At 45.4% G+C, this 26,979-nt stretch overlaps 1 protein-coding gene across 1 annotated transcript; it reads left to right on the forward strand.

Moving 5' to 3' along the window:
• On the forward strand, positions 1–26,979 carry CAPN14 (calpain 14). The gene is given in 21 exon segments (XM_050948545.1): positions 1–237; positions 2,467–2,536; positions 3,660–3,778; positions 4,379–4,515; positions 5,782–5,956; positions 7,387–7,452; positions 10,302–10,387; positions 12,239–12,313; positions 13,009–13,172; positions 13,876–14,039; positions 15,228–15,239; positions 17,247–17,452; positions 18,106–18,142; positions 18,679–18,741; positions 20,359–20,416; positions 22,239–22,303; positions 22,689–22,757; positions 23,926–24,004; positions 25,418–25,534; positions 26,164–26,219; positions 26,953–26,979. Coding segments are annotated over 21 exon segments (2,082 nt in total).

Here is a 26,979-nt window from a genome sequence, read left to right on the forward strand (position 1 = left end):
ATGGCCTTGCTCTCGTTCCTGAGGCGAGGGAAATCAAAGCCACGGGTGCCTTCATGCAAGGGAGCCTTTCAAAAACCCAACAAACTTCTTCATCAGAATTACGAGACCTTGCTGGAGACATGCTTGAAGAATAAATGCCTGTTCAAGGATGAGAACTTCCCAGCTGACCTTCGTTCCATTGGAATGGGATCATTGCTGCAGAAACTGCCCCCAAAGCTACAATGGAAGAGGCCACATGTAAGTGATGTTCAGTGAATGTCTCTTATGTGAGGGATTATTTATGCTGGATAGCCATTAATGTTCCGTGTTAGCACGGAACAACCTACTAATAGGTCTTTGAAACAAGGTGGCTTGCCCTTGGGCTGAAGATCCTAGGGCAAGTTAACCCTGGTTACAGAATGAGTCCCACCTGAGGCGAATCAGGCAATTTCCTATAAAGAGGAGAAAGTGGCTACAGTAAGGGGGACGCTCAGAAGGCTGTACTGAGACTGCAGAGAGAGCAAAAGTCTCCTGCAGGAAAGACCCTGAGGTCAGGGAATTGCTTCAGCTGGGGAGGGCTAAGGTGGGAAGGACTTTGACCAGACCAGGGGAGTTTCGGCTGTACCCAGATGAAGGCTGGAGGGAACACTGTTGTGTCTAGTTTTGAACTTCAAGTTAATAAATCAGCAGAGCTGGTGTGATTTGACTGGAAAAATCCTATGTGGAATTTATTTGAGGACCCAAGAAGGGAAAATGAGGTGAGAGGCTGCCTGCAGGGCTGCCTTGGGGCTACCAGGTGTGGTGTGAGGTGGCCACTCGTCTGCAGTCTTCATTTAATTATGTCTTAAAGCAGGAGAGAGCAAACTACGGCCTCTGGGCCACATCCGGCCTGTGGGACTGTCCTGCCCGGCCCCCAAGCTCCTGGTCTGGGAGGCTAGCCCTGACCCTTCCGCCACTGTCCCCCTCCCCCACAGCTTCAGCTTGCTTGCTCCGCCACCTGTGCAATGCTCTGGGGGGCAGGGCTGTGAGCTCCTGGGGTTGTGAGCTCCTGGGGCAGCACAGCTGCAGAGCCTGGCCTGTGCTGGTCTCTGTGCTGTGTGGTGGCGGCGGTGGCATGGCCCTTCTCCAGCTGGGCGGTGTGGCTGTAGTGCCACCAGTCCCTGGTGCTCCAGGCAGTGCAGTAAGGGGGCAGGGAGCAGGGGGGGTTGGATAGAGGGCAGGGAAGTTCAGGGTGGTGGTCAGGGGGCAGGAGTGTGGATGGTGGTGGTGGGGAAATGGGGTTGAATGGGGGTGAGGTTCTGGGGGACAGTCAGGAATTTGTGGATCATAATAGTGAAAGAGAAGTTTGGCATTTATTTTATGAATTTGCCTGGAGAGGTAATAATATGTCTTCTTTCTGAACTATTACTCACAGAGTTTTTATGGCCACAGAAAGTTCTTCAGCAGCTATCAGTTAGTTTTTTTTCTTCATTGTCTAGCCTAGTTACTAGCCATAGCTGTTGAAGACATGACAGGAGGTAGCCTCTGTTGTGAATTACATCATTGGAATCTCAGTACTAAGAGTAAAAGAATGAGCATCAGCATAGAATTCCAAGTTACATCTGAATATACGTGTTAGTAACCCAAGAATGAAAAACCTTATAGGGATTGTTTTAATTATCTACAAATCAGGCAATTCAAACTCAGGAAATTCAAAGTTAAGGCTACACCTAAAAGAAATCCAAACATGTTAAGGCAATAAATGCATAGTTATGGCACTGAAACAATCTCAACTCTGCTATGTATTTATACTATGAGAGGAACAAAGGGAGAAAAAAATCCCTAAGGTATCTTTAAAAATCAGTTTACTCTGGAACCACAATGTCTTGGTGATAATCGTATAGTTATTTCATGGCATCAGTATAGGATCTGATATCCGACCTGCTCAGCCGCAGAAGTAGCCCTGTTAGAAATAGAGCTGGGTAAAATTTTTCAGTCAAAACTCTTTTTTTGATGATAAATGCCGATTTGGCAATACTGTTGTTTTGCAAATTTGTGTCAGTTTCACCAAATTGTTCATTTCAAACATTATTTCACTGTAACATTTTCAAAATGAAACATTTTGGTTTTTTGGTTTTGCAGTTTCCACTCATATTATTAAAAAAAAATCATGAAACATTTACAAATCGTTCAAAGTGAGACAAAACGTTTTGTTCAACCCAAAATGATATTTTTTCTGACTTTTTAAAATTGCCAGCAAAGCAAAAAATCCCTGATTTGACCAGGTCTAGTCAGAAAGGAATGAGGTGACTTCCCTCTTCTAGACACATGATACAGACTTCCAGAAGGAATGCGGTTGAATGTCAGAGACCTTTTACTCCTCAGAAACTCACTCCATTAGTGGTGAAGTGGCTTCAGAAGAAGCCATCCAGTCCTCAAAGTTTTGCAGGACCACTGCAATGATTTGACATTCTCTCTCTCTCTCTTTTTTGGTCTTGTACCTTCCAGGAGCTGCATAAAACTCCAATATTTTATACTGCAAACACAAGACGGCTTGATCTCTGCCAAGGATTGGTTGGTACGGCTACTTTCTCTTTTGTATATATAACTATACACGGAGCAATTTGAGCTTAATTTGAACTCTGTAAGACTGCATATAAAGGGTGTTGATTTCAATATCATTCCAGCTCTGCATAAGATGGATTAAGTAATTATGCAATATGCTCAACAAAGAAGCTAATGTTCTAGGCTAAGATGTGATCCAAAGAGGTGGGAAGTGTCCCAACTAGTTGAAAGCTCCACTGTATGCCATAAACATGACTTTTATTAATGTTGGTGCTGGAACATGAACTGACCTTATCTTCATACTAGGCTATAAAGTGCCATGCATCCTATGCAAATGATAACAATAGGAGCTTCGTCACTGTGCCTAGTCACTAGAGCATGTAATATATTTCATATCACATAAACAGCAGAAAGGCCTGTGACTACTGCGATACGTGTATGTGGGCACAAAGCAGGCTTTGTGTCAACCTTGACTTGCATCTGTTATGAAGTGAGAAGAGGAAGGGTGGGTAAGTTAGTGAAGGTGTGTAAGATTTGTTCACTTCTAAATGTTAGTGTTGTCTAGTGGTGAGAGCAGAACTGCCAAGTTCTATTCTCAACTCCACCACTGACTTACTGGTTGGACAAGTCATATTTGTGCTTCAGTTTACCCAGGTTAAAAGGGTAACAGATGTTCTTAGGCTTCGTTACATTTGTAAAGTGCTTTGAGGTATAATAAATGCAGATTGTTACAGTTAGAGCTGATCAGGAACTGATTTTTTCCCTGTGAAAAATTTCAAGTTTTCATAGAAAGCCCCCAACAGTTTGAGGGTTTGGACAATTCTGGTTGTTGGAAACAGGAGAAAAAAAAAAGGTTTGTTTTTTTAAAAAAGGTGGTTTTTTTCACTGAAAACTTTTTTTGTGACATTCCAAATTCATTTGTACTCCATTCCAAATGAAAAGGCTATGAGAGGACAGTAAAGCACTAAACCTGTTTTGATTTAATAAAACACAAATCTAGCTCATCCCAATTTTTTTTGGTGTAGTTATAACTTAAAAGCATCCAACACGCTGCCTCCTCCAAAAATATTTGTCAATGACAGCAATCATTCTGTCTTGATTCCACCCCAGTGTAATTGCTCATTCTTTTGGTACAGAAAACTGTTAGTTCCTGGCCGCGCTGGAAGCACTGACGTTCCACCAAGACATCTTGGCCATGGTCGTGCCGCAAAACCAAAGCTTTGATAGGAAGTACGCTGGCATTTTCCATTTCCGGGTGAGCGTTCTTCCCCCTAGCACTGGAGGTCCTCAAAAATTATTCCTTATACTTGACAGTGCCGTGATTAAGATCATGTTCTCAGATAGTCCATGTGAATTCCCGTTGCCCTCAGTGAGCGCTCTGAATAGGTAACTCAAGTCAGGAAGTGGGTGTCATCCCAACCCCTCTTTAAATGAAGTGACACACTCAGAGAGTCAAAGTCCCCCCTCTTGGTGAATATAAAAAGCTTATGCTCAATCCTTCTATCCAGCTTTGGCTACCCCTGTGGTTACCATACTCCAGCCTAAGTCTTCGCCACTCCTACACCCCTCAGCATGGCTGCAATCAGGACCCATCTGTTCCAAATCTTAACACACTTGGTCTCTCTTTTAGCCTGAGAGCTACTCCCATCTCTCTTTACCCCACCCATGTATAAAAACTAGCGGCATCTGTGAGGAGGTAGAACCCACTGACCACAATAGACTCATCACCCTTTAACAGGTTACATGTTACTCTGACAGCCTGTTACAGCCCATAGCTAATAGATGGGTCCTTTTCTATTGATGAAGAGCAGGTTACTTCCCAGTGAAATATTTGCTCGTTCCTGTCCCCTTGCAGTTTTGGCACTTTGGCGAATGGGTTGATGTGGTGGTCGATGACCGACTGCCAGTGAACGAGGCTGGTCAGCTGGTTTTTCTCTCCTCTGTTTGTAAGAATCTCTTCTGGGGAGCCCTTTTGGAGAAGGCATATGCCAAGTAAGTGAATCGTCATGCTTTATGCAGATAATCTCTGTCTACAATTTGTTGCCTCCTGCATATGCATTTATTTCTCTCTAACAAATAGGTATTATAAAATTTGCAATATCTGGAATATTGTGTGTGGTTCTGATCTCTATACTTTAAAAATTAAAACCTACCAAATCTAGCTTTTTTTTTTTTGGTGTAATGATAATTACGTGATGATTAGCCCCAGTTAGAACCCTTGTATAGGAGCCTAAGAAGCAGTGGTCATGGAGACAGAAATACACTCTCACTCTGGGAGAAGGTTCTTCTAGGGTAGGCTTGAAATGGTTGGTGGGGTGGGGAACTTTACATTGCCACTGTAAACACTGTACTTATTCTGTGACTCGTATAGTTCTTTAGGCCAAGATTTGCAAAAAATGACTGGTGATTTGGGGTGCCTCCATTTTTTGGCTATCCAAATTGAGACACCTTAGAGGGGCCTCATTTTCAGACAGGACTGAGCAGCCACCCTCTAAATATCAGGCCCTTTTAAGATGACTCCAGTTGGGCACCCAAAAATGGAAGGACTCGCTTGGAACCACTCCACAAAGTCACGTTTGAACACTCCAGTCCACTCCTCCCGGGCTGTTAATCCAGCTTCATTCATCAACATTAAAAATGAGACAACACTGAGAAGAGCAAATTAGATGATCCATGACCTTCATAATCTTACATGGAGACAGTGAAGGAGCTTAATGTATTTGGTCTGAAAAACGATCCCAAGAATGGGAGAGAATTCTAAATAGATATTAGAAGGGAGACCATATGAAAGAGGGAAAATTAATTAAACTTCACTGGACACTAGCCTTCTGTCAATGAGAGACTAGCTAAAATTTGAGCCAATTCCATTTGGCTTTGCTATTTTGAAATAATATGTTAATGGTGAGGAAAATTGGACAGTGGATTAAAGTCTTAAAATGCAGTAGATATTCCGAAGAAACTAGCTAAGATACGATTACGAAAGGAATAGTGTAGGAGATCCTTTCAGGACTTCCTAGTGAAGGGACTTAGACTAGAAATAGAGGAAACCAGAAGTTCCTTCCAAACCTGAAATCCATTAAGTGTTTTCCCCTCCTCCTGAATGTTGAGGATTCATATAAAATGAATCATGGATTTCAATCTTCACTTTGGTTTTGCAAGCCCATCCTGGAGTTTGCCCCTCTCTAATATCACTGCATCCCTATTAGCTACGTTTGTACCACAGATTAATAGCAGATAAACTGATATCTCTCTTGCTAGGCTCTATGGCTCCTATGAAGATCTGCAGATTGGACAAGTGTCAGAAGCGCTGGTGGATTTTACAGGCGGAGTTAATATGACAATAAAACTGGCAGAGGCTCCTCCTGATCTGTGGGATATACTGACAAGAGCAACCTACAGCAGATCTCTCATGGGTTGCCAGACACATGTAGGGGTGAGACCCAATCTGATGTCAAATGGATGGATGGGCTAAAACCAGCCCCATCTTTCCTGGGAATATTTCCCTCCACCAACCTGAGCAGCAGTTTATTATTATACTGATCTCTCTCTCATTTTTCTATAGCTGCCATCTCTGTGGTATCTAAGATGATGCACATGAGTATGTTTCACATTCTTTATTTAAAAATCACAGATTTCTTTTTAAGTTTGTATGTCTTTTCTAAACTGCCCTTGGCGTTCCACATTTCTTACAGTCAGAGATGGGTCTGGGTTTGGGGTAGGCAGTGGAGTTGAACTGCAAACCTACGTCTGAGATTTGCAAATGGCCCCCATCTTGTAATGGGCTCAACTAAAACCCCCATTCTAAATGCCCTGCAGACGAGGCGGTGTTGGGAGCCCAGATCCGAATTTTGCAGCAGGAGCCAGGGGTGAAAGTAACTTAACCGGAAGAGGCATAACTTCAACCAGAAGAAGCAGGACCTTTCAAGATTTAAAGGCCCTGGGGCTCTATCTGTGGCTGGGAGCCCCAGGGCCTTTAAATCACCCCGGAGCTACCAGCTGCAGAGGCAGAGCCCCAGGGCTAAAGGGCAAATTAAAGGGCTCGGGGCTCCTGCTGCCGCGGAGCTCCAGGCCCTTTAAATCACTGTGGGAGCCCTTCTGCCACTACCCTGGGGCAGCAGGGCTCGGGCTAGGGCTGCGGCTGGGGTAGCGGCAGCAGGGCTCAGGTGGTGATTTAAAGGGCCTGGGGCTCCAGCCGCTGCAGGAAGCCCTGGGCTCTTTAAATCCCCACTGAAGCCCGGCTCCTGGGGCTCCAGCAGCTGGGCTCAGGTGGGGATTTAAAGGGCTCGGTGCTCCTGCCACGGTGGGCCCTTTAAATCACGCTGGAGCTCTGCCATCCCTGGGGTAGCGGCAGAAGGGCTCCGGCAGCGATTTAAAGGACCAGAGGCTCCGGCTGCTGTGGGGAACCCTGGGCCCTTTGAAGTGCCGCCGGAGCTCTGGCAGCAGGGTTCGGGCGGCGCTTTAAAGAGCTCGGGGCTCCCCACAGCAGCCGGAGCCTCTGGCTCTTTAAATCCCCACCCGAGCCCGGCTGCCAGAACTCTGGCGGTAATTTAAAGGGCCTGGTGCTTCCTGCAGTGGCTGGAGCCCTGGGCCCTTTAAATCACCGTTGGAGAAGCTGGTCCAGTCTGGCACGGCATACCAACTCTTGCCGGTACACCATACCGGATCATACTAGCTTACTTTCACCTCTGGCTGGAACCAGTCTGTAGTTACACTGGGCCAAATTCCATCTTCATGTACACAAGTATAGCTCTCTTTGACTCCACTGGGAGCCGCATCCACAGAACTGAGGGCAGCATTGGGCTCAGCTGTTGCTTTATTAATACATTTATTGCAGTTTTTTCTCTTTTTCTTCTCTGTATGCAGACAGCAAGGGTCCTAGAGAATGGGCTGGTGGCTGGCCATGCCTACACAGTCACTGGAATTAGAAAGGTAAGGACAACGCTGGTTCTCTAGCTCCAAACTTGTCTCTAATGCCAGCAGCATTCCCTGTTGCAGCCTTTGGTCAGACCATGAGCAGGCTGTGTGCTTTGCTGGGGGAGCCTCATGCGCCATCCACTCTCTTTTAAGTGATGTCCAGGTGGCTTGAAAATGAGGAGTGCTTCAGACAGGTTTGCTTTCAAAACTGCCTTCTTTTTACCAGCAGGACTAAAACATAGGGGACACTGGCTCGACCTAGGGTAAATCTCAGGCTGTAATTGACTCATGGGCTCTGCTGACAGTATAACCTACAAGAGCATGCTAAGCCGAGCTGTCTAAATTCCCTTTATCTTAAAGTGAAAGGGGCTGGCCTATTTGAATTCTGGGCAAGTGGGCCTAAGCCTACCTAGGACACCCATGCAACTGAGTGAGGGGCCACAGAGCCCAGAAGCCATCTGAATGCATGGGACGGAAAATGAAAACCAGGAATAGGAACATGGGGGCATAGGTTTAAAATGAAGAAACTGGATGGGGACACAAAGCACAGAACCCCAGACAGCACCCACTGTTCCACTAAGCAATTCGAAGAGATGGTGGATACTGCCCAGAGGAACTCTGCCCAGATACATGTTGTGAGCAAGTTACGGGAATAGGCCCCACAATCAGAGCACCTTCCCCTCAAGCTTCCTCCTTGATCATGACTGGAACATGGGTGGTTGGACCTAGTGTTTGGAATAGGAGTCAGGCCTAGTGGTCAGAAGAGGAATCAGAAGCCAGACCAGGTCAGGATACCAGGATATCAGAGGCCAAGACAGCCTAGAGGGCAGACCAAGAGTCAGGCATCAGAAATCAGGCAGGGTGAGATTACCAGGAGATCTGAGTCAGGCAATAGGAGCAGGTAGCACAGGGGAGGCAGTCCTCAGCGAGGAAAATCTACTTGCACTGTTGACTTCTTGCTTCTCTGTTTTGTTTAAATAGAAGCAAGGAACCAGTCAGGATCCCTGGTGTTCCACCATTCAGATCCCAGGGCTCTGTCAGACTTGAGCTTTGATTGCCGGTCGTTGTTAACAGGTCACTGAGTGGTGGGTTGGAACATACAGGCTCCTAAGAGCCCTGTGAACTGGGGTTTGAGACCCTCAGCACTTGGCATCTTTCTGGACTGATGGCTGGCCATCTTGTCCAGCACCAGGAGAAGACTGCCAAGGAGGCTCTGTGACTTTGTGGGCCACAGGCATGGAATGCATAAAGGGACAAATGTGGGGAAAAGTGCAGCCATAATCCCAGCAAGAGGTGCTGCAGCCTAATGCACTCTGGATAGATCCGTGCCAGGGTGTGCCGCAGAAGTTGCAGGCATTAGGGGTGTCTGTGGATGGCAACAACCACGGGCTCATGCTCACAGCTCCATGAGGAGCCTCCAGTTAACATCTCTGGTTGTCTGTGGGACCACTGTGAAGCAAAGGCTGGCCCACTGGGGTTGCTCACCTTCACTAAGTGGTAGAATGTCTCACCACTTAGTGTCACAGCAGGATATAAAGATTAAGGGAAAAGCACCGAAGAAGCCCTATCCAAGCCTGCAACTGATCAGACAGCCTGGCCTCCAGATTGGATCGGTTCAGTTCATCGCAGGGAGGGATTAGTGGAAGAGATAGGCAGTAGAGCGAGCATTGGACCCAAAGCCAACTGGATAGGATGGAGCATGGGTGGGAAGAGCTCTTGTTGCTGTTATTGGGGGAGAAAAGGCCACCAAACAGATGGCTTGGCAAGCCACTACCCACCTCAGGTCTCCCGGATCCTGGGCCATGAGGCAAACACAGAGTGAAAGATCATCTCGGTGATCAGCATTCTATTTATTCATTAGCAGGTGCACAAAGTGGGGGAGGCAGTGTCCTCACTCCTCACCCTGCTCATTGGGCTCATCCCTGACCCAAAGGTTCAACCTCTGCTGGTAAAGAGGAGTTAACCTCCCTGGCCCCCATTTATTCCTTGGTGTCTTTGCTGAGATGGGAGCCAGTTCTGGTAGCGGTTTGTATGATCACTGTTTGGAAATGGACTGAGACTCAGTTCATCAGGCCACCAAATGGGTGTCTGTTACAACAGTGTTAGGTCATTGCAGACATGAGGTGCCTTCGGAACGAGAGGTGAAACGGCTCAGTGAGAATCCCATTCACAAGGTGCAGAGTGCCTGACTCCAGCATGCCTAGTGGCTGGGGACCACAGCCCTGTCATGTCTGGGAGGGCTAGCAGCAGCAACACTTGCCTTGTAACAGTCTTTCCATGCAGGAGAGCACAAGTGTGGCTGCTGTGCCTAGAACCTGCGCAAAGACACAAGAAGGCGAGTGTGGAGAGAGGAAACTCCTTTCACTCTCTCTCTGCCCCCTAGGCCAGGCACAATGTCCCTCCCCTCCATTCCCCCAGTTATATTCAACTTCAGGAAGTGCTAAAATTAAGATTCTTGTAGCAACGTTCTAGGTTGCCTTGGATTATTCATCCTACTGATAGAATTAGTCTTCATGGCCCAGCCCTGCCCTCGGCTATGCAGGCACTACTCCAGGTTGATTGCTAGGGAGTTACACAGATGTTGTAGTGTGAGGATGGTTTTATTGTTAAGACCCTGAACTAGGACTCTGGAGCTCTGGGCTCTGTTCCTGGCTCAGCCACAGGCTTTCTGCATGACCGAGGGCAAGACACTTAATCACTCCGGGCCTCAGTTCAGAGTTCCGTGTTGAGCAGAGTAATTGAAAAGAATAGCGCGAGTTGACACTCAGTAAAAGGAGAGGAGTCACCATGGCATATTATGCAAATATAAACCAGACAAAGGCTGCAGAGACCTGGGTAAACTCAATGTTATTTGTTTTGTGCAGGTGACTTGCAAATATGGACCAGAAAATTTAGTGAGACTGAGAAATCCATGGGGAAAAACTGAATGGAAAGGAGACTGGAGCGATAGGTGAGTGAAACAGGGCAGGGCTAATGTTGAGGAGAGATTTGGGTGGATGAAATAGTGCTGCCACCTGCAGGCATAAATTAGTGCTGATGACATCTGCATTAATAGAACAGGTGGGGCTGCTTTCAGATATCCTTTGGTTTCAAGGCAATGACTTCATGGAGGTATTTTGCTAGATCAGCCAGTGCTAATGCAGTTCAACTAACTTAGTTATTTCACACATGCTGCTTCCGAGCATTTAAAACACAGAACTTTGGTTCTGCTTTTTTTTGTCAAAGGACACATAATGTCAAGGGGGTTCTTCAGAATGCAAAATGATGAACACGGTGGGATCTAGCATCAGACACAGGTGTTTTCTTATTACCAGCGAGGCTGATCCCAGGACAACTAGAATAGTAAGGTGATCTGCCATCCTATATCAGAACATTCACCCCTTTGTCTGCGGATCAAGCAAGACCTTCTATATACTGCAGCTTCTAGGATTCTGAGATTAGAGTGGTTGCAGGGCCTGAGCTACTTGCTTTTCAGCGAAGTAGGCATCAGGCTGGCTCTGAATATGACAAAGTGGAAGGCACAAGTAGAGATGGCAAGGGAAGTGGTGGAAGAGCCCCTGAATCTCTGTTTACATGGATGCAGCAGCTGGGAACTTCCTTTACCTCTACAGAGGGCATAGTAAGTATAGTAGCCACTGCCCCTCAGTCACAGAGGGACTGTGGCTGCTATTCCAGCTCAGAGGCTGCAGTGACAGCTGCAAAAGTACTGTGCTGTAGAGCTGCAACCTACCCTCATTTTAGGTTGGGGCGGATTCCTTCTTTGGCAGCTCCAGTTAGTTCCCTGCACAAATCCTCTTTGCTCAGGTTTTATGAAGGGATGTTGTGAACATGTCTGGATTTTGCCTTGCATGAAGAGAGAGTAACTTTCCTCTGATCTGCGTCTGTCACATGATAACATGAAAGCTGGCCACTCTGAAGAAGGAATGAAGAGCATACCGTAGGCCTGACTTGTAAATAACTTCCAGCTGCCTCTGGTACTTGATGCAGAATATTCTTCTGATTACGTGTCCTTTGACACAGAATTGACAAACAAAATAGAATCCAACTTCTGTATTTTAAACATTTGGAAGTAGCATGAATAATCTAATGAACTGGCCAGTAAAGCCGGTTGGGAATTTTCTGACATGTTTTTTCTTTGGAAAATGTTGATTAGTTGAAACCAAAACTGTTTTCAGGAGAGGGCCAGTTTCGATGAACTTCCCATCTTCATTTAAAAAAAATGAAAAAAAAAAGTTTCTAAATTGTTGAAAGGTTCCATTTTGATATTTTCAAAATGAAAAACTTCAACTTTTCAAGTCAAAATGACTTTCTTTAGAAACATAAGTGAATTTATAGTAAAAATGTATATACTTTTTTTTCAGATTTTAACATTTCATTCTTTCAAGACAGGAAAAAAATTCAAAATCTCAAAAATTCTCATGGAATGGGACAACCCCTAGCTCTTCTGGCCAGTGTGCTATCCAACATTAGTGCTCTCTAAAGAAGAAAATCAGAACTGCTCAGAACTGCTGTTTTACATAGGACCTCTATGGCTAGCAGTTAATGGAGATTTGCCTCTAGCTCAAGCCTCTGCTTTAGGTCTAGGGGGATTTAGGTTCTAGCCCTGCTTCTGCCATGCCATTCTAAGTGTCCACGGTGCAGTGTCTAGTGCGAACGGTGAACTGCTTGAGGCCAGAGATTTGTTACAGCGGGAACTGATCTTATGGCAGACGTCTGTATTGAGCTTCTTGAACTTGAAGATAGATTTGGAGCATTTATTTAGTTATCACTTCAAAATCAGCTGCCTTGTTTCTGTCCCTAGCTCTGGGAACTGGGAGCTGCTCAGCCCAAAGGAGAAGATTTTGCTGCGGAGAAACCAAGATGATGGAGAATTCTGGTAATGGAACTGTGAATATCTGAGCTCCACTCCTCCTCCACCCAGTGCCAAGGCCACAGCTAATGCTGAAGCTAAACCTGCTGTCTCTCTCTACTGTGCTCTAAGATGAGATCTGTACATGATGCTTTATAGCAATTGGAACGCTTTTTGTTTTTTAACGAAACAAAGGGATAAATGACATGGGGCTGCTACATTGCCATCTGGTGGTAAAGGGACATGAGAAACAGCCTGTATGATACAAGCGTGGTTCTATGTGAAGTTAAGAGCGCTTTTAAGAGCAGAGGAAGAATCTTTGTCAGTCCCTTCTTCCCTTAAAGTCTATTTTTGTCATTATATTTTCAACACAAACCCAGGCAAAGCTTTGTCAGGCAGACAGTGTTTGTTCAACTGCTTCCCAGTCCCATATATTTTTGCCACTAGGTGGCAATGTTGCATCCAGTTTCATTATACTTGTTCTTTTGCTTGTATTCTCATAATAGTATCTCTCTGCTGCTGTCCTTGTTGGGCCTTTAGTTATGCATTCACCACTGCTGCATGTTGCTGTGGGAGCAAACATTAACTTCTTTACTTGCTAATAATGTGTAAGGGTTACCATATGTAACTCAGAATGGGGCAGTGCTGAGGATATCCAGCCTCTACTTTTTAACCACACGGATTGGCTGCTGACTAAGCATCTTGTGGCTGTCTGTTCACAGGATGTCTTTGCATGATTTTAAGACCCACTTCGTAGATCTGATGATCTGTAAATTAACTCCCGACCTGATGAGCCAGGAAGATGGGAAGAAGTGGATGTATTCTCTGCAGATTGGGAGATGGGTCAAAGGAAGCACAGCAGGTGGCAGGATGAGGCCCTACAAAGGTGAATGGCACTTGGATGGCACTTTAGGGGATCCGGATTTAGACTTTTCTGTGTAAATAGTAAAGAAAGGAATTTGTTCACGCAAAGAAAAGTTTAGCTCAAGACCCAAAGTCCAATGTTACTATCATAACCAACATTCGACACCTTTTAAAAAAGGTTAGAAAGCCTGGCAATGAACAGGCAAGGGAGCCAGCTTATTCTCCATTACCACTGAAATCAGGTTGTTTCCTAAGGAAAGATAGGATTGTCTTGTGGTTATGGGCCTGTTGCGGCACTTGGAAGAACTGGTTTCAATTCCTGACTCTGTGACTTGGGCAAACCGCTTAAGATTTGATTTTTTTCAGGGATGTAGAACATTCACTAGTCCAGTTGAAATCAGTGAGAATCACAGCTGCTCAGCACCCCTGGCAATTGGTGCCCCAGTGATTCAGTTCCCACTAAAGTGAGGGGAAATAATTCTTCCTTCTTCCCACCCTTTGTCTTGTCTGCTTAGACTGTGAGATCTTCCATGGCAGGGCCTCTCTCTCACTACATGTTTGTGTATTACCTAGCACAGTAGGGCTCTGACCTTGGTTGGGGCCTCTGGGGATTATAAATGAGCTGCTTCCCCCACTCAGCCTGAAGCCAGGTCTCACGTGGAAACACGACAACAAAACATGTGATGGAAAACATGGCCAGAAGGTCTTTATGTTTTGCTTCTCAGACACATTTTGGATGAATCCCCAGTACTGGCTGGAAGTTTTGCAGGGTGACGGCAGCAAAAGGTCCCTGCATTCCTGCAGTGTGCTGGTGTCCCTGATCCAGAAACCCAGCAGCAAACACCGAAACCGGGCACCTCACCTCCCCATAGGGTTTTCCATCTTCAAGGTGGGTAGAAATCTGGTCTGTGGTAGAATAAATAGGTTGCCCTGCCCAGCGCGAGAACCTTCCTAACTCTCCAAACCAAGTGAGAGCTCTGCAGACCCTCAGAGTTATACCTCCTGCAAAACTCAATGGGCTCTGTGTTCTCACCTCCCTGTCTGCATGTGGCTCCCATTCATTCAAGAATCTCCTCTTGAATTGGTGCGGTTGGGCTCCTTCAGACACAGCTTTCCTTGAGCTTTTCATCAAGCTCAGGATGTGATCTGTGTTTGCATAGTCTTTGTCAGACTGCAGGGCTGCCAAGGAGCTCCAACTACCCCAGTGTGCACTGGGCTTCACCGGGCCCAGCTGTGTGTGTGTTTGTCTGTGTGCACACACACGTGTGTGCACCAGGGCTGAGGGAAGGGCTAGGAGCCTCCTGAGAAAACGCTGGATACAGAGTCCTTTTCAGGCTACCATCCATATTGGCAAAATCACCCCACAGAGGGTGGGGAGGGGCAGGGAGCTGGCCATGGGTATGATGTTGCAGCCATGTGTAACACCCTGGTGAATGAGTGCTATAGGTTCCCCCTCTATGCCCCAGCCATAAAGGATTTTGATCAATAACAGCTCCTGCTGGTGAGGTTTAGCTCAAGATGTCGCAGATCCTGCTTTTAGCTCTGGAGGTCCCTGGTTCAATCCCTGATGCGGCAGTCATCACATTTGGAAGGGATGTGGCCCATAGCATCAATTCCTCTGAGGGGATGTGCAACCTCAGAGATTGTGTGCAGCCCCAGCTTCCGCAGATTTCAGCTGGAGTTGTGGGTGCTCAGCTGTTCTGAAAACTAGGGCCACTGTGCCTTAGTCAGGTACAAAGCCTCCCATATTTCCCGCTGGGGCGTTGTGCTCCTCCAGCCATAGCACCACAGTCCTATGGGCCACATTAGCAAGGGACCTCCTTCCATAGGGAGCCTCCTTCCTGACTGTTGAAAGTGCTGAGGGTCCTGTTGCTACCACATGTTTCAGCAACCCTAGCCTGGTGAATGGGCTGTGGATGGCCTGGGAAAGGTTTTTGAAGAGAGGAAATCTGGGCTTTTTAAGCTAAGGAGCCCGACTGAATTGCCTCCAGTTGTTAAACTACATCTGCTGTTAGCTGTGAGCCAAAGGGCTGTGAACTCCCTGACTGATGGATGCTCTCTCTTTCTTCCCCTTTAGGTGGGCCCAGAGGTAAGTCCCTCTCTGCTTTCCGTAGGCATCACATGGGGGCCATTCAGACTCTATGTCACCACCTGTGGAGCTATGAGTGCCTTTGTTTCTTGACACACAGTTCAAAATGCCTTAATACAAGCTTTAGAAGGCATTACAAGAAATCACCATTAATACAGAGCTCTGACTTGGGCAGTGTCGAGAGGAGTGTACCTCAATTCAGCATTCAGGCCCTGCTCCTGAGCTGCATCTGAGCTGTGCTCTGAGCAGCGATGGGGCAAAGGGGAGGGAAAGGTGGCACACCACCCTCCCACTCTTGGGATCAGCCAAGGTCTGGGGTGGTGCCCAGTGTTAGTTAGAGGAGTCTCAAGGTGGTTCACCCTCCCACCAGCTCATGGTTGGGGATCTCCTGGAGAAAAGGCTGCAGGTGTCTTCTGCCACCTGGGCTTTGCCAACATTTTCAGGATGTTCTTAGCCCTTTCACCTCCTCATGGAAATTTGGGACCTGAGCTGGGCTGCTGGGACTTAAAAACTGAGGAGTGAGTTTGCCCTGACTTACATCCCTTGATCTGAAAGGGGCTATAGCAGGTATAAGCCAGGGCAGGATCTAGCTCTGATCTTGTATCTAGGAATCCTGCACCGACTGCCCTGCTAACCACTTAACTCACTTCCAAAATCAGTGTCCCCAGGAACTTGGATTGGAAAGAATTAACTTTAGCGAACAGTCACCCCAGCATGTTTGCAATGTTAATTACCTTGTGTTAGAAACAGTAGCCCTAGATATGGGCTCTTTCTGAACTAGGTATGTTAGGGCACCATTAGGAATACAAGTGAGTTTAAATTTGCTAGCACACATGGGCCTGACATGGATTAAGAAAACACCGCAGCACTGTCTGTGCTGCATCCATGCTAATGGGGAGACCAGGGATGGTGGTGGTGGGGAGTTCAGTTTCAGGTTTGTATTGAACACCGGGATTAATGCTGAGACCGAGACCGTTTTTGGAATTGGAACTATAGTGAATCATGGTATTGACAGAGGCATAAAAGCTATGAATGTAATATATGATGCGTGGTAAGGGGCAACCCCATGTCCCTCTAGATGAGAGATTGCTGCATTATCATGAGAGAAATATAGACAAAGGGAGAAGAATAGGAACCCCATCATTCTGCAAGAGAGTGAAACGTCTGAGCAGTTTTGTGGCACACCTCATATAAGGAGGCTGCAGTATTTTGTCCTGCAGAATAAAAACCATTTGTAAGAGCAAAGAGTGCTGCATCCTTGAGTAGGACCTGGGATATTGGGGATACATACACACAAAAGGATACATACACACACGGAGGCCTGGGAGCTGTAGCAAAGACTTAAGGTGGAATTCTCCCCTCACCCCACTAAGGTTCTGGAGCACTTTGTCCTAGTGCAGATACGGTGTAGGACCACCACTATATGTGACCCTATAAGTCCACGACTCCCGTTTCCCCCCAAAAAAAAACTCTTGTGCATGGGGCATGCTGGGACAGAGCTGTGGCGCATGACGAAAAAGCTGAGGATGTAGCCCTCAACATAGGGTGTTCTGTGCTGCTCTGGGTAATGCAGTGCTCAAAAGGCTGCTGGAGTTTAGGGCATCCCCTGGATGTTATAAATTTCACTGGGGGCTGAAATGACCCCTGCAGCAGCCCAGAATAAGAAGGGTGCAAAAGTGGCCTAAGGCCACTCTTGCCCCGTCTCCCCAACAAGTTCTAGGCCACTGTTCCTAGTGAGATCTGAGTAGGCTGCGGAGGGACTTGGGTGGAAGCCCCATTGCTTGGTGACTTTTAAAACTGGACAATGAGAATGTACCATAAGGACAATCTGGCAGGAGGACAGACAAGGAGAATTGGTCTTTCGGCTCTCTGATTAGATCTTTAATGTTTGCCTCCTTTGCTTGTGGATTATGGAAACTGGATGTGCTATGGCAGGTTTTCTTTAAGCATGCCCCTCAGGTTCTCCACATGACTTTCACCTGAAACCAGTGTTTCTTCCCTGGACAGTACCACAAAAGCAACAAAAGGCTGGCGCCAGCGTTCTTTGCTAGGAACCCCTCCATCAACCAAAGGCATCTCTTCCTGAATGAGCGGGAAGTGACTCAGGATTTCCGGCTGCAGCCTGGGGTCTATGTCATCGTTCCCTCCACCGCAGAACCCCAGCAGGAGTCCGAGTTCATCCTGCGAGTTTTCTCCAGGAAGCACGTCCTCCGGTGAGATGATGCCATTCCCTTGCTTGTAGTGTTTTCTTGGTGCTCCTGGAATAGTTGTGCCTTTCCATCGGGATGGTGGAGTCACAGGTCAGTGCTGTCTGCTACTGGGCTGGATGAAGCTTAGAATAAGTACCTGCTCCATAGCCTAAACAATGCTATTAGTCCTATTCTTTCCAGAGAAGTGCAACAGGACAAGGTCACTGAACTAGGGGCACTTGGGACACTGTGCATACTGTATGGGGAGACGCAGGACACTGGTCTTGTCTATATTAGGATATTTCCCCTTACATTTTCCACCATTGCTACGACTGGTTCATCACCATGATTGGTAGCAACCGCGAAAGCTCTAATGCAGACTAGGCCCAACCAGCCACTGGCCTTCTTTCCACCACATCCAGGAGACCTGTTCTGTGCAGGGTTAGCTGATACAGTGCTTTAAATGCCAGCAGCTGCCTGGAGCCATATTGACACTACTGCTTCCACTAATGGCATTGCACTGCTGGGGAGGATCCCTATTGTAGACACAGCAGCTGTGTGTGGGCAGGTTGGGGTCCCTGCCTGGGAAGCAGAGGAAGGCATTTTGCTTGGCAGGTGGAGAATCACATGTGATAAGGGAGACACCCTCTAACATTTCCGTTGTTTTCCATTTTCAGCGAAATGGGCAGAAATTCAAGCTTCATCCTTTCCAAGGTTAGTTGGAATGAGGGAGGTGGACTGTCGGAAGCTGTGTTTCAGATCAGGACTTTGGCTTTTCTCCTGTGGCAGTGCTCTTCTGGGGCAGCGATGGGTCGGGGTTGAGTTGGAATGTGAGACCTCATGTTACAGCACTTTAAAAATGAGAGGCCATGTCTTGTTCTATAGATAGAATCTCTTGTACCATGAAGGTGAACATGGTATAAACGCCCAGAACAAGACAGACAAACCAAAAGACAGATGCTTTTTCACTACTCTGTAAACCATTCTTTTTGGCAAGGTCATCACAATTCATCTTCACTCTTTCTTTTCCATCTGCCTGCACAGGGTCTCCCTTTTATTTACTTGTGTTCCTCCCCACTCTTCTCCTTTTGTGTACTAGCAAAGTTGAAACCACATTGGGGGCTGGGCAAGTAATTGCAGTGGTGATAGCAGAACAGGGAATGCAGTGAAATTTGGGAAGAATGTGATTGTATGTTGGATACTCCTGCTTCTGTTTCTTCAGTTAACATTGACATTTTTGTTCCCTAAAGGAAATAATTGATAAACATGAAGGCAAGATTTGGGAGGATTTCTTCAATAAGCATTTTGAATATGTAAGTGTACACATTAACTGCCAAAGGAAATTCTTCAAGGCCAGCTGCTTGTGCTGCCAGAACAATTGTGCAAAGAAAAGTCAGAATATACTGGGGAAATTGGGAGCTGGAGTGTGCTGGAAACTGGTGGGGAATGTAGGAGATTGGCATAAGGGTACAGCATGAATGTCACTCAAGGAGTTGTGCAATATGTAAGCAGCTGAGAAATATGCCAGTTAGTGAAAAGCACTCTTCATTAAATTCACGAGCACTCAGCTCACTTTGGGTCTGCTTAGGCTTCTGAAAACCACTAATTTACTCTGGGTGTGCTCAGAAAGTTAACATAGGCATTAGCAAAGCCACTCCCATCATCTGGTATGTATGGGGAACAATAATTTAATAGTGGGCTCTTTAGTCTAACAGAGAAAGGTATAACACAATCGTTGAAGGTAGACAAATTCAGACTGGAAATAAGGCATAACTGTTTAATGATGAGAGTAATTAACCACTGGAACAATTTAGCAATGTGGTGGATTCTCCATCACTGACAATTTTTAAGTCAAGATGGGATATTTTTCTAAAAACTCTGCTCTTAGAATCATTTTGGGGAAGTTCTGTGGCCTGTGTTCTATAGGAGGTCACACTAGATGACCACAATGGACCCCAGAATCTATTAATTGATTAATAGTCTTGCTCATAGAGAAACAATATTTATTATTACAGATTGTTAATTATTATTATTATAGATCTGATTTTCAGAGGTGCTGAGTGCTGGCAGTTCCCACTGATACCAGCTGCAGCTGTTCAGTTCTTCTAAAGATCAGGCCCTGTTTAACTCTGAGAATTAGAGCTGGTCAAAATTTTGTGCATAATTTTGCACATAATTTTTTTGCACATAAAAAACAGCATATGTTCACAAATGAAAATTTCCACAAAAACTTTTTGGTTCTGACAACATTTTTTGGTTGTAAACATTTTTGAAAAATGTTGAGGCTTAATTTTTCATGAAAACAAATTGAGATTTTTTTCCAGGTTTTTCAAAATTATTTTCATTTCGTATGTAACTTTTGATTGTTGTCATGGGGTGTTTTCTTGATTCCTTGGTTGGATGAGTGTGCACATAAATACTTGCTACACTCATTGCATCTGTCTTTCACAGGGGGTTTCTCTGTGATTTGGACAGGTTTTGGTTTCAGCAACTGAAGTTTTTCAGCAATCAAAAGTTTCCAGAAAATTCAATTTCAGTTTTTGGAAACCATGAAAAAATTGATAAAACAAACAAAATTCTGTTTTGAAAACTGAAGGGGAAATATTTTTTAAATTTTCCATCTTTGCTGACTATGTGCTTGATGTGACAGATGACACAAAAGAGAAAGAGGGTCTTTTGAAAATAATGGACCAGATTTTTAGCTGGTGTAAATAACTGTAAATGCATGAATGTCTGTGGAGCTTCGACCATTTTATACCAGATGAGAATGTGCTTTTAACAATCTACAGGTCTAATTGAACACTCCCAGAGTCAATGAGTGTCTTTCTGTGGGAGTTGGAGTGGGGTTGAAAAGGCAGATAGTGAAGACAGGACATGCTGAGAAATCCAGAGGAGGGGAAATTTATTACAATAGTATTTGTCTCCCCTAGCATCCTGAAATAAACGCTGTGCAACTCCAGAGGATCCTGAATAACGTTGTCTGGACACGTAAGTGCTAGGAGATAATAGTTTAGTAACATTAATTAGGTACTAATTAGAAATGAGCCTGAAGTGGACCCATAACTCCCAAACTCCCTCCTTGAGTTCTGGGAGTAGAGGAGCTGGTTTGAAACCCCGGATTTGAATCTTTTCCGATAATTTAGGTTCCAAATTGGATTCCAAACTGGCAAGGATCAGTTCTCAGGATTTGGTACAGATGTGGCCCAAAAATACAGTGCCTGAAAAGTTTGAGCAATAAGTTGGCTGAGTGTCTTTATACTTATGCAGATAGGGGCTGATGTAGGCATGGGAGGGTAATGAGTAGAACTGAGTGGGAAATGGCTTTCTCATGCCACAAACTTTTGAGACTTCAACAAATTTTCCCATAAAAAATGGGAATAAAAAGTCGAAATCTCAAATATTTTCACAAACTAAAAGTTTGGAAAAAAAACGGGATTCAGTTGAAACATTTATTTTCAATTTTGACTTTTTATTATAATTAGCTTAAATTAAAGACAAAAGTTGCTTAAGAACATAAGATTGGCCATACTAGGTCAGGCCAATGGTCCATCCAGTCCAGTATCCTGTCTTCTGATAGCGACCAATGCCAGGTGCTTCAGAGGGAATGAACAGAACAGGTAATCATCAACTGATCCATCTTCAATCCAGCTTCAAACCAGAAAACCAGAATTCTTTGTTAGAAAATATCAAAATTAAAAGTTTTGACAATTTCAAAACTTTTTTTCCTAAAATTTTTCAAGTAAAAAAAATTGTCAAAACTGACCCTTTCCCATGAAAAGTTTTGATTTGACAAATTGGCATTTGCAGACAATAGAATTCCTGATCAGTTCTAATAATGGGTTTTACCAGCACTAGTCTCTTTCATTGCACCTGTCTCTGGGTAGATAAAACATCTGAAGGGTTGCAAGTTCCTTTAATTTTCTCAAGGGTGAATGAAGATTGCTTTATTATCTTCATGTCAGTATCTTTCGAAAGTGACCCGTTGGGTGTTGTGAAATCTGTAAGGAAACTAACCAAGCCAGGTGGAGTGTCTTTACTCTTCCTAGGCAATCAGTTTGAAGACATTTGTTTCAAAACTTTTACTTTATGTGATGCATATTTAATAAACAGAGCTATAATGAGATTACAGCATCTTCGCTTTCTGTAGAGTAGTGATTTGTGAGTTATGGCATCTGCTCCGTGGAAGCCTACAGGCAATCAGTAATCATGAGTTGCAACAAGATTAGTTTCTTTTTGTTTCTTTTCCCGTAACTCGTGTATGGCCCAGGAATGCTCAGAATTAGGCTTTCAATGACGCTTGTGAGTTTAAGAGCTGCCTGTCTGTAAGAGAGACAGAGAGAAACACTAAGCACAAGGGTTTCAATTTGTTGTGGCTAGTGAAGCTGCACCACAGATGAATTAGGCCTAAGAAGATCAAGTGAATGCTCCAGGTCACCCAGTAAATCATATTTGGGGTGCTCTTTCACTGCTATTTCCTGTATTAGCTACAGGTAATGGGTCATATTCCGCTCTTCATCACATGGCCGCAGGGAGCTCCCATTGGCTTCCATGGGAATTACACTCATGCAGCTGAAAGTGGAATCTGGCCCACTGTCTCACATTTGTCCATTGCCCTCGTTGAATCACAAGTGATGAAACTTGTGAATCAGAGGAACTGTGTCACAGAAGGTTTGGGGGGCCCCAGTACTATCCCCAGTGAAATGAATGGCAGTTTCACCACGGAGTTTCAAGGGTCGCAGGCTCAGGCCCTGGGAGTCTATTTTTCTGAGCAGTGTTCAGTGATTCACCGGAACAATCCTCTCTTTTCCAGATCTCCAGAGCTTTCGGCTGAGGTTTAGTCTGGATGCCTGCCAAGGTATCCTGGCACTGCTGGACGTATCCTTTAGCTTGGGCTGTATATTTATTTGATGCACCTAATACTTTACCTGAGCTTTATTCTTCATGGGGGAGGGACTTACACTGTGATTTCTACATCATTGGGACATTGCCTTGCTCACTTATTTCCTAACTCCCAACAACAACAATTCAGTCAGGAAGAAACGGGGTTTGTTTTGTAAAGGACCAGATTGTGCTCTCCTTGAAATCAGTAGCAAAACACTCATTGATTTCAGTGGGAGCAGGAGCTGGCTCATAGTGAAGGGGGAACTTCCCAGAATCAGCATCACCACCATCATAAAATTATACTGACTGACTTTTTTTTTCAATTTTGGAGTCTCTGCCCCTTAACCAAGACATCATCGACCTTAACTCCTCCACTAAGCTTAATGCCACTGGCACACTGAGTATTCAGGAATTCAGGGTCCTGTGGAAGAGGCTGCTTTTCTATCTGGTACAAAAATATTTTACTTGCCTCCCTGTATACTTCTCAATCGGTGTTGGCTAGGAAACAGTTAAATCCCAAGAAACCAGTCTGATCTCTGGGGAGCTATGAAGACTCATAAGGATGTGAACTGGATGGGAAAGTTGCCTGCTTGTCAAGACACAGGGCAATACATAGTCTTAAGCAGGGCAGTCGCCAGAGGTGAGGGAGGATCCAGCAAGAATGGAGATAGCCAGGAAAGATCAGTGCTGGTGCAGCATTTGTTCTCACTGAGGTGCCTGCTTTTAAAACCCAGTTGACCTGCTCTCTGTGACTGACACACAAGAAAGTCGGGGGCTAGGATCCACAAAGGGATTGAGGCATCCAGCTCCAGGAGACCATTTATGGCTGTGAATCCTGAGCAGATATAGGCACCTCTCTCTGGCCTGGAGTTATGCACCGAGCTACTCCTGGGAGCAGAGCTTAGGCCTTGCTCCTCTCCCCAGCATTTTATGTTGGCTAGTTTAGGCAACTCTCCACTCAGCTTGCTGGCTTCTGAGAATCCCATTCTTAGGTGCCTAACTCTCTCTGTTCATTGGTATAGGGAGCCTGGGCGTCTAAGTCAGGGCTGTGAATTCCACCTGGCAGCAGAACACTAGAAGTTAGGCATTGCAATGCATAAGTTCCTTCATGGATCTAGCCCCAACTGATTTAGAGAAAGGTTCCATAGTGAGTCACTGGTTCATCTGGGATCAGAACTCTGGACCCTACAAACTTTAGTCAGGGCGTATTCTTGCACGTGGGAACACCATATCCCTGAATAGGTGCTTCATCCGCACATTGCAAACAGATTTCTTGGGTCCAAATTCTGCCCTGACTTCACCCCCTGTGAAATCCCACTGGAGTCAGATTGTAAATAAAGACAGACTTTTGACCTTAACTTTTCCAGGTACAAGTCCCAACTCTGTGGCTGCTTTGCAGAGTAAGTTAATAGAGATTCCTGGAAAAATCTACTACTTTCCTATATTATTTCTACTACTAAGTATATGAATTGCTTTGAAACCTCCACGTTGATGAGCCCCACACATAGCAAAGTGGGGTTTGTGTGTCAATGCTGCTGACCAACAGATCTCCCCTTCTAAGATGCTCAGATTCACTTTTGTTTCTTTCACTTATTTGATTTATTTTAAAAAAACAGGAAGTTTTCCAGAAGAAAGATGTTGATAGATCAGGAAATCTGGACTTAGTGGAATTGCATGCAGCTGTGCAGGAGACAGGTGAGCAGGTCACTGACTTTTGGCAAGTAACCACATCCTCAGAAAAGCCTGGAAAATCCCCCCAACTGGGAAAGAACTAAAAGACTGTACCAAATGCCAGTAAGAGGAGCAAACACACAGAACTCGCTCTCCCCCTTAACCATAGCTACTTCTGCTACTCCCTCTAGCTTCTCTCCCAAGCACTTTCCCAGCAGTCAGGTTAACCATACTTTATCAGTGTCACAAGGACCCCAGACCTTGGCTTCTGAAAGTGATTTGCAGCCTGACGTTTCACTTTAGCTCTGTGTACAGTATATCCATGTCTCATTAACAGCTCTCTGCTGGGGTAGGAAGGCAACCACTCCATAGTTAACACTCCATTATAAGCCCTATTGTGAAACCTATACGCTCCCCACAGAGTCATAACTAACTTTACCTTAACCAATTGGTTGTGTGTGTGTGGAGGGGTGGCATATATTTGAGAGCCAGATCCTGAGCTGGTACAAATCAGTACAGCCCCATCAAAGTCAGAGGTGCTAATGCTGATTTACAGCTGCTGAGGATCTGGCCCTCTATGTCAGCTAGACAAGCACACAAGCAGTAGCAGTGTCAGACTTTATTCCTTTAAAATCTTTGCCCCAATCCTGCCAGGAGAACCAGACAGATGGACCCCTGCATCTGGTCAGAGCCATGCTGACTTCAGTGAGGCTCTGTGTGGGAGAAAGGATTCACTCATGCAGTTCTTTTAAGGATCAAGGCTTTTAAATGCTCAGGATTTATTGGCAGTTTGCCTCCATCTGGTTAATTAAAGTCATTTTGCTTGGCAACATTCAAAACTGTAGCTATAATGAAGAGGTGAAAGATAACCTTCAAATCCATGTATTGCCATTATTTACATTAAAACATAAGGGTTGTGCTTTCCAGGCACAAATACTGAAAGACTCTTGGGGTGAATTCACCTGCATTTATTTGTGAGACAAAAAAACAACCACCTGGACGTGGAGAGATATCCAGACCCTGAAAATGGTGTAGGGATAATTTTCCCCACTAGTTTCAGCTGGATATTCTTCTTCACCTATTTTCCTAAACTCTTGTGTTATATTGCTGCTAAACAATTTCTGTGCCTTACCCCAGAGGTGGCTGCATTGCAGTGGCAGGTAGAGGGATCTGTTATATTGCGCTACCTCCCATGGATATTGTGAGTAGAGATGATCCAGATTTTGAACCACTCGAAGTTTGGGGGTTACATTTGGATCTGAGGACCTGGTTTAGGTCAATCCCTCATTTGAGGCATAGTTAATGTCTATCAAGCACTTTGAGATCCTCACATGAAAGATGCTGGAGAAGGGTAAAGTCCTGTTAGCTTTGCAATTATCCTGTGATGCTCTGAATGGCTGCGAGGTGCCTTATTGGTCCCTATCTTCCTTTCTATAGGTATTTCGCTCAGCAACGAAGTCTGTAACCTAATGGCGATTAGATACGGCAACCCTGACCTGAAAATCAGCTTTGAGAGCTTCGTCTGTTTCATGCTGCGAGTGGAGATCATGGGGGGTATGGAAGTTACTCAGCATGTCTCTGATGCTGGACTCCAGAACAAGTCTGGGGCCCCTTGCAAAGCCATTCAGCTCAGTCCGCAGGGCTGTAAGATCCAAGATATGGGGCCTGGTTCTCTTCTCAGATAAACTAGTGTAGAGCAAGAGTAGCCCCACTGAAATCATGAAGTGAATTAGAGGAGAATCAGGCCCTAAGCCTCTTTCCCAGACTCCTAGGTCAGGCAACCTGGAGAGGTTTGGTTCTGTGGAGAGAGCAAGTCTTGTATCTGGCACTGCAGTGTTTGCTTGTGCAAGGAGTTAAGGGAATAAGAGATGTTCCTATTATGCAGGAAGCAGGAGGACCTCTGATATGTCCCAGCCAGAGCTGCCATAGAGAGGGAAACCTTCTGATCTCCCTGGGAGTCAAATCATCACAGCACCATGAGGCAGCTCATACTGTACCCCACATGTCACTGGCGAATGTCCCATATGCACCACACAGGCATTTCAAACTATCCTGAATGGGATGGAGTCCCCCTAGAACTGCTAGAGGCTCCGCATTTCAGTTCACTCCTGGGCTGGCGAGTCTGAGTTGTCCTTGTCCCCGTTGGCCATCGAATTAATTTTCCTCATTCTGTTTCTTCACAGAGGCCTTTCGGAACTTAACTACAGACGGCAAAGGGATATATCTCCAGGAATCTGAGGTAAGGCCATGCACTTGCCCATTCCCTGAAATACACCATGTCTGAGACCTCTTTGCCTGCTGTAGTAAAGGGTTTATTAGAACAACAGGGCCTGACTCAGCACAGCCATGCACCTTTGACTGTAAAATGCTACCATCATTAACCAGGCCTCACAACACCCATGTGAGGTAGGGAAGTGTTAGTTATCTCCATTTTATACATGGGGGAAACTGAACCATGGAGCGACTACAGTCACACAGCAATTAATGCGGAGACCTCCCAAGTCCCAAACCTTTGCATTAGCCATAAGTTCATCTGCCCACCAATAAAATGCAAGAGATCAAACTTTCTTGGAGGGCTAATTGGGGCTATAGAATGTAGCAAATGGTTTGGATGTGTGCATGTGTTCACATCACTATCTGCTGCTGGATGAATCGATACTACACGGGCTCCAGTGTGCATAGGTTGCTGGTAGTAATGGAGCTGCTTCTCTTGAACCCTTGGGGTGGGTTATGTGTTTTGGGATCTGAAGAGCACAGATCTTAGTTCCTGCTCTGTGGGCCTAATTGTGATCCCACTGTAGTCAATGGTAAAGCCCTCATTGACGCTAATGTGAGCAGGATTCAGCCATATGTGAGGTCCTCATACTGTGTCACCACAGACAGAGAATCCACAACCCTCCCATTCAATAGTGAATGTTACTGCAGTCCAGTTGGATGTGCTAGTTCAAACCACTTTCCCCGTTATTTTACAGTGGATGATGATGACTCTCTATTCCTAA

The sequence above is a fragment of the Gopherus flavomarginatus genome, chromosome 4, assembly GCF_025201925.1.
Source record: "Gopherus flavomarginatus isolate rGopFla2 chromosome 4, rGopFla2.mat.asm, whole genome shotgun sequence".
Classification (NCBI taxonomy): Eukaryota; Metazoa; Chordata; order Testudines; family Testudinidae; genus Gopherus; species Gopherus flavomarginatus.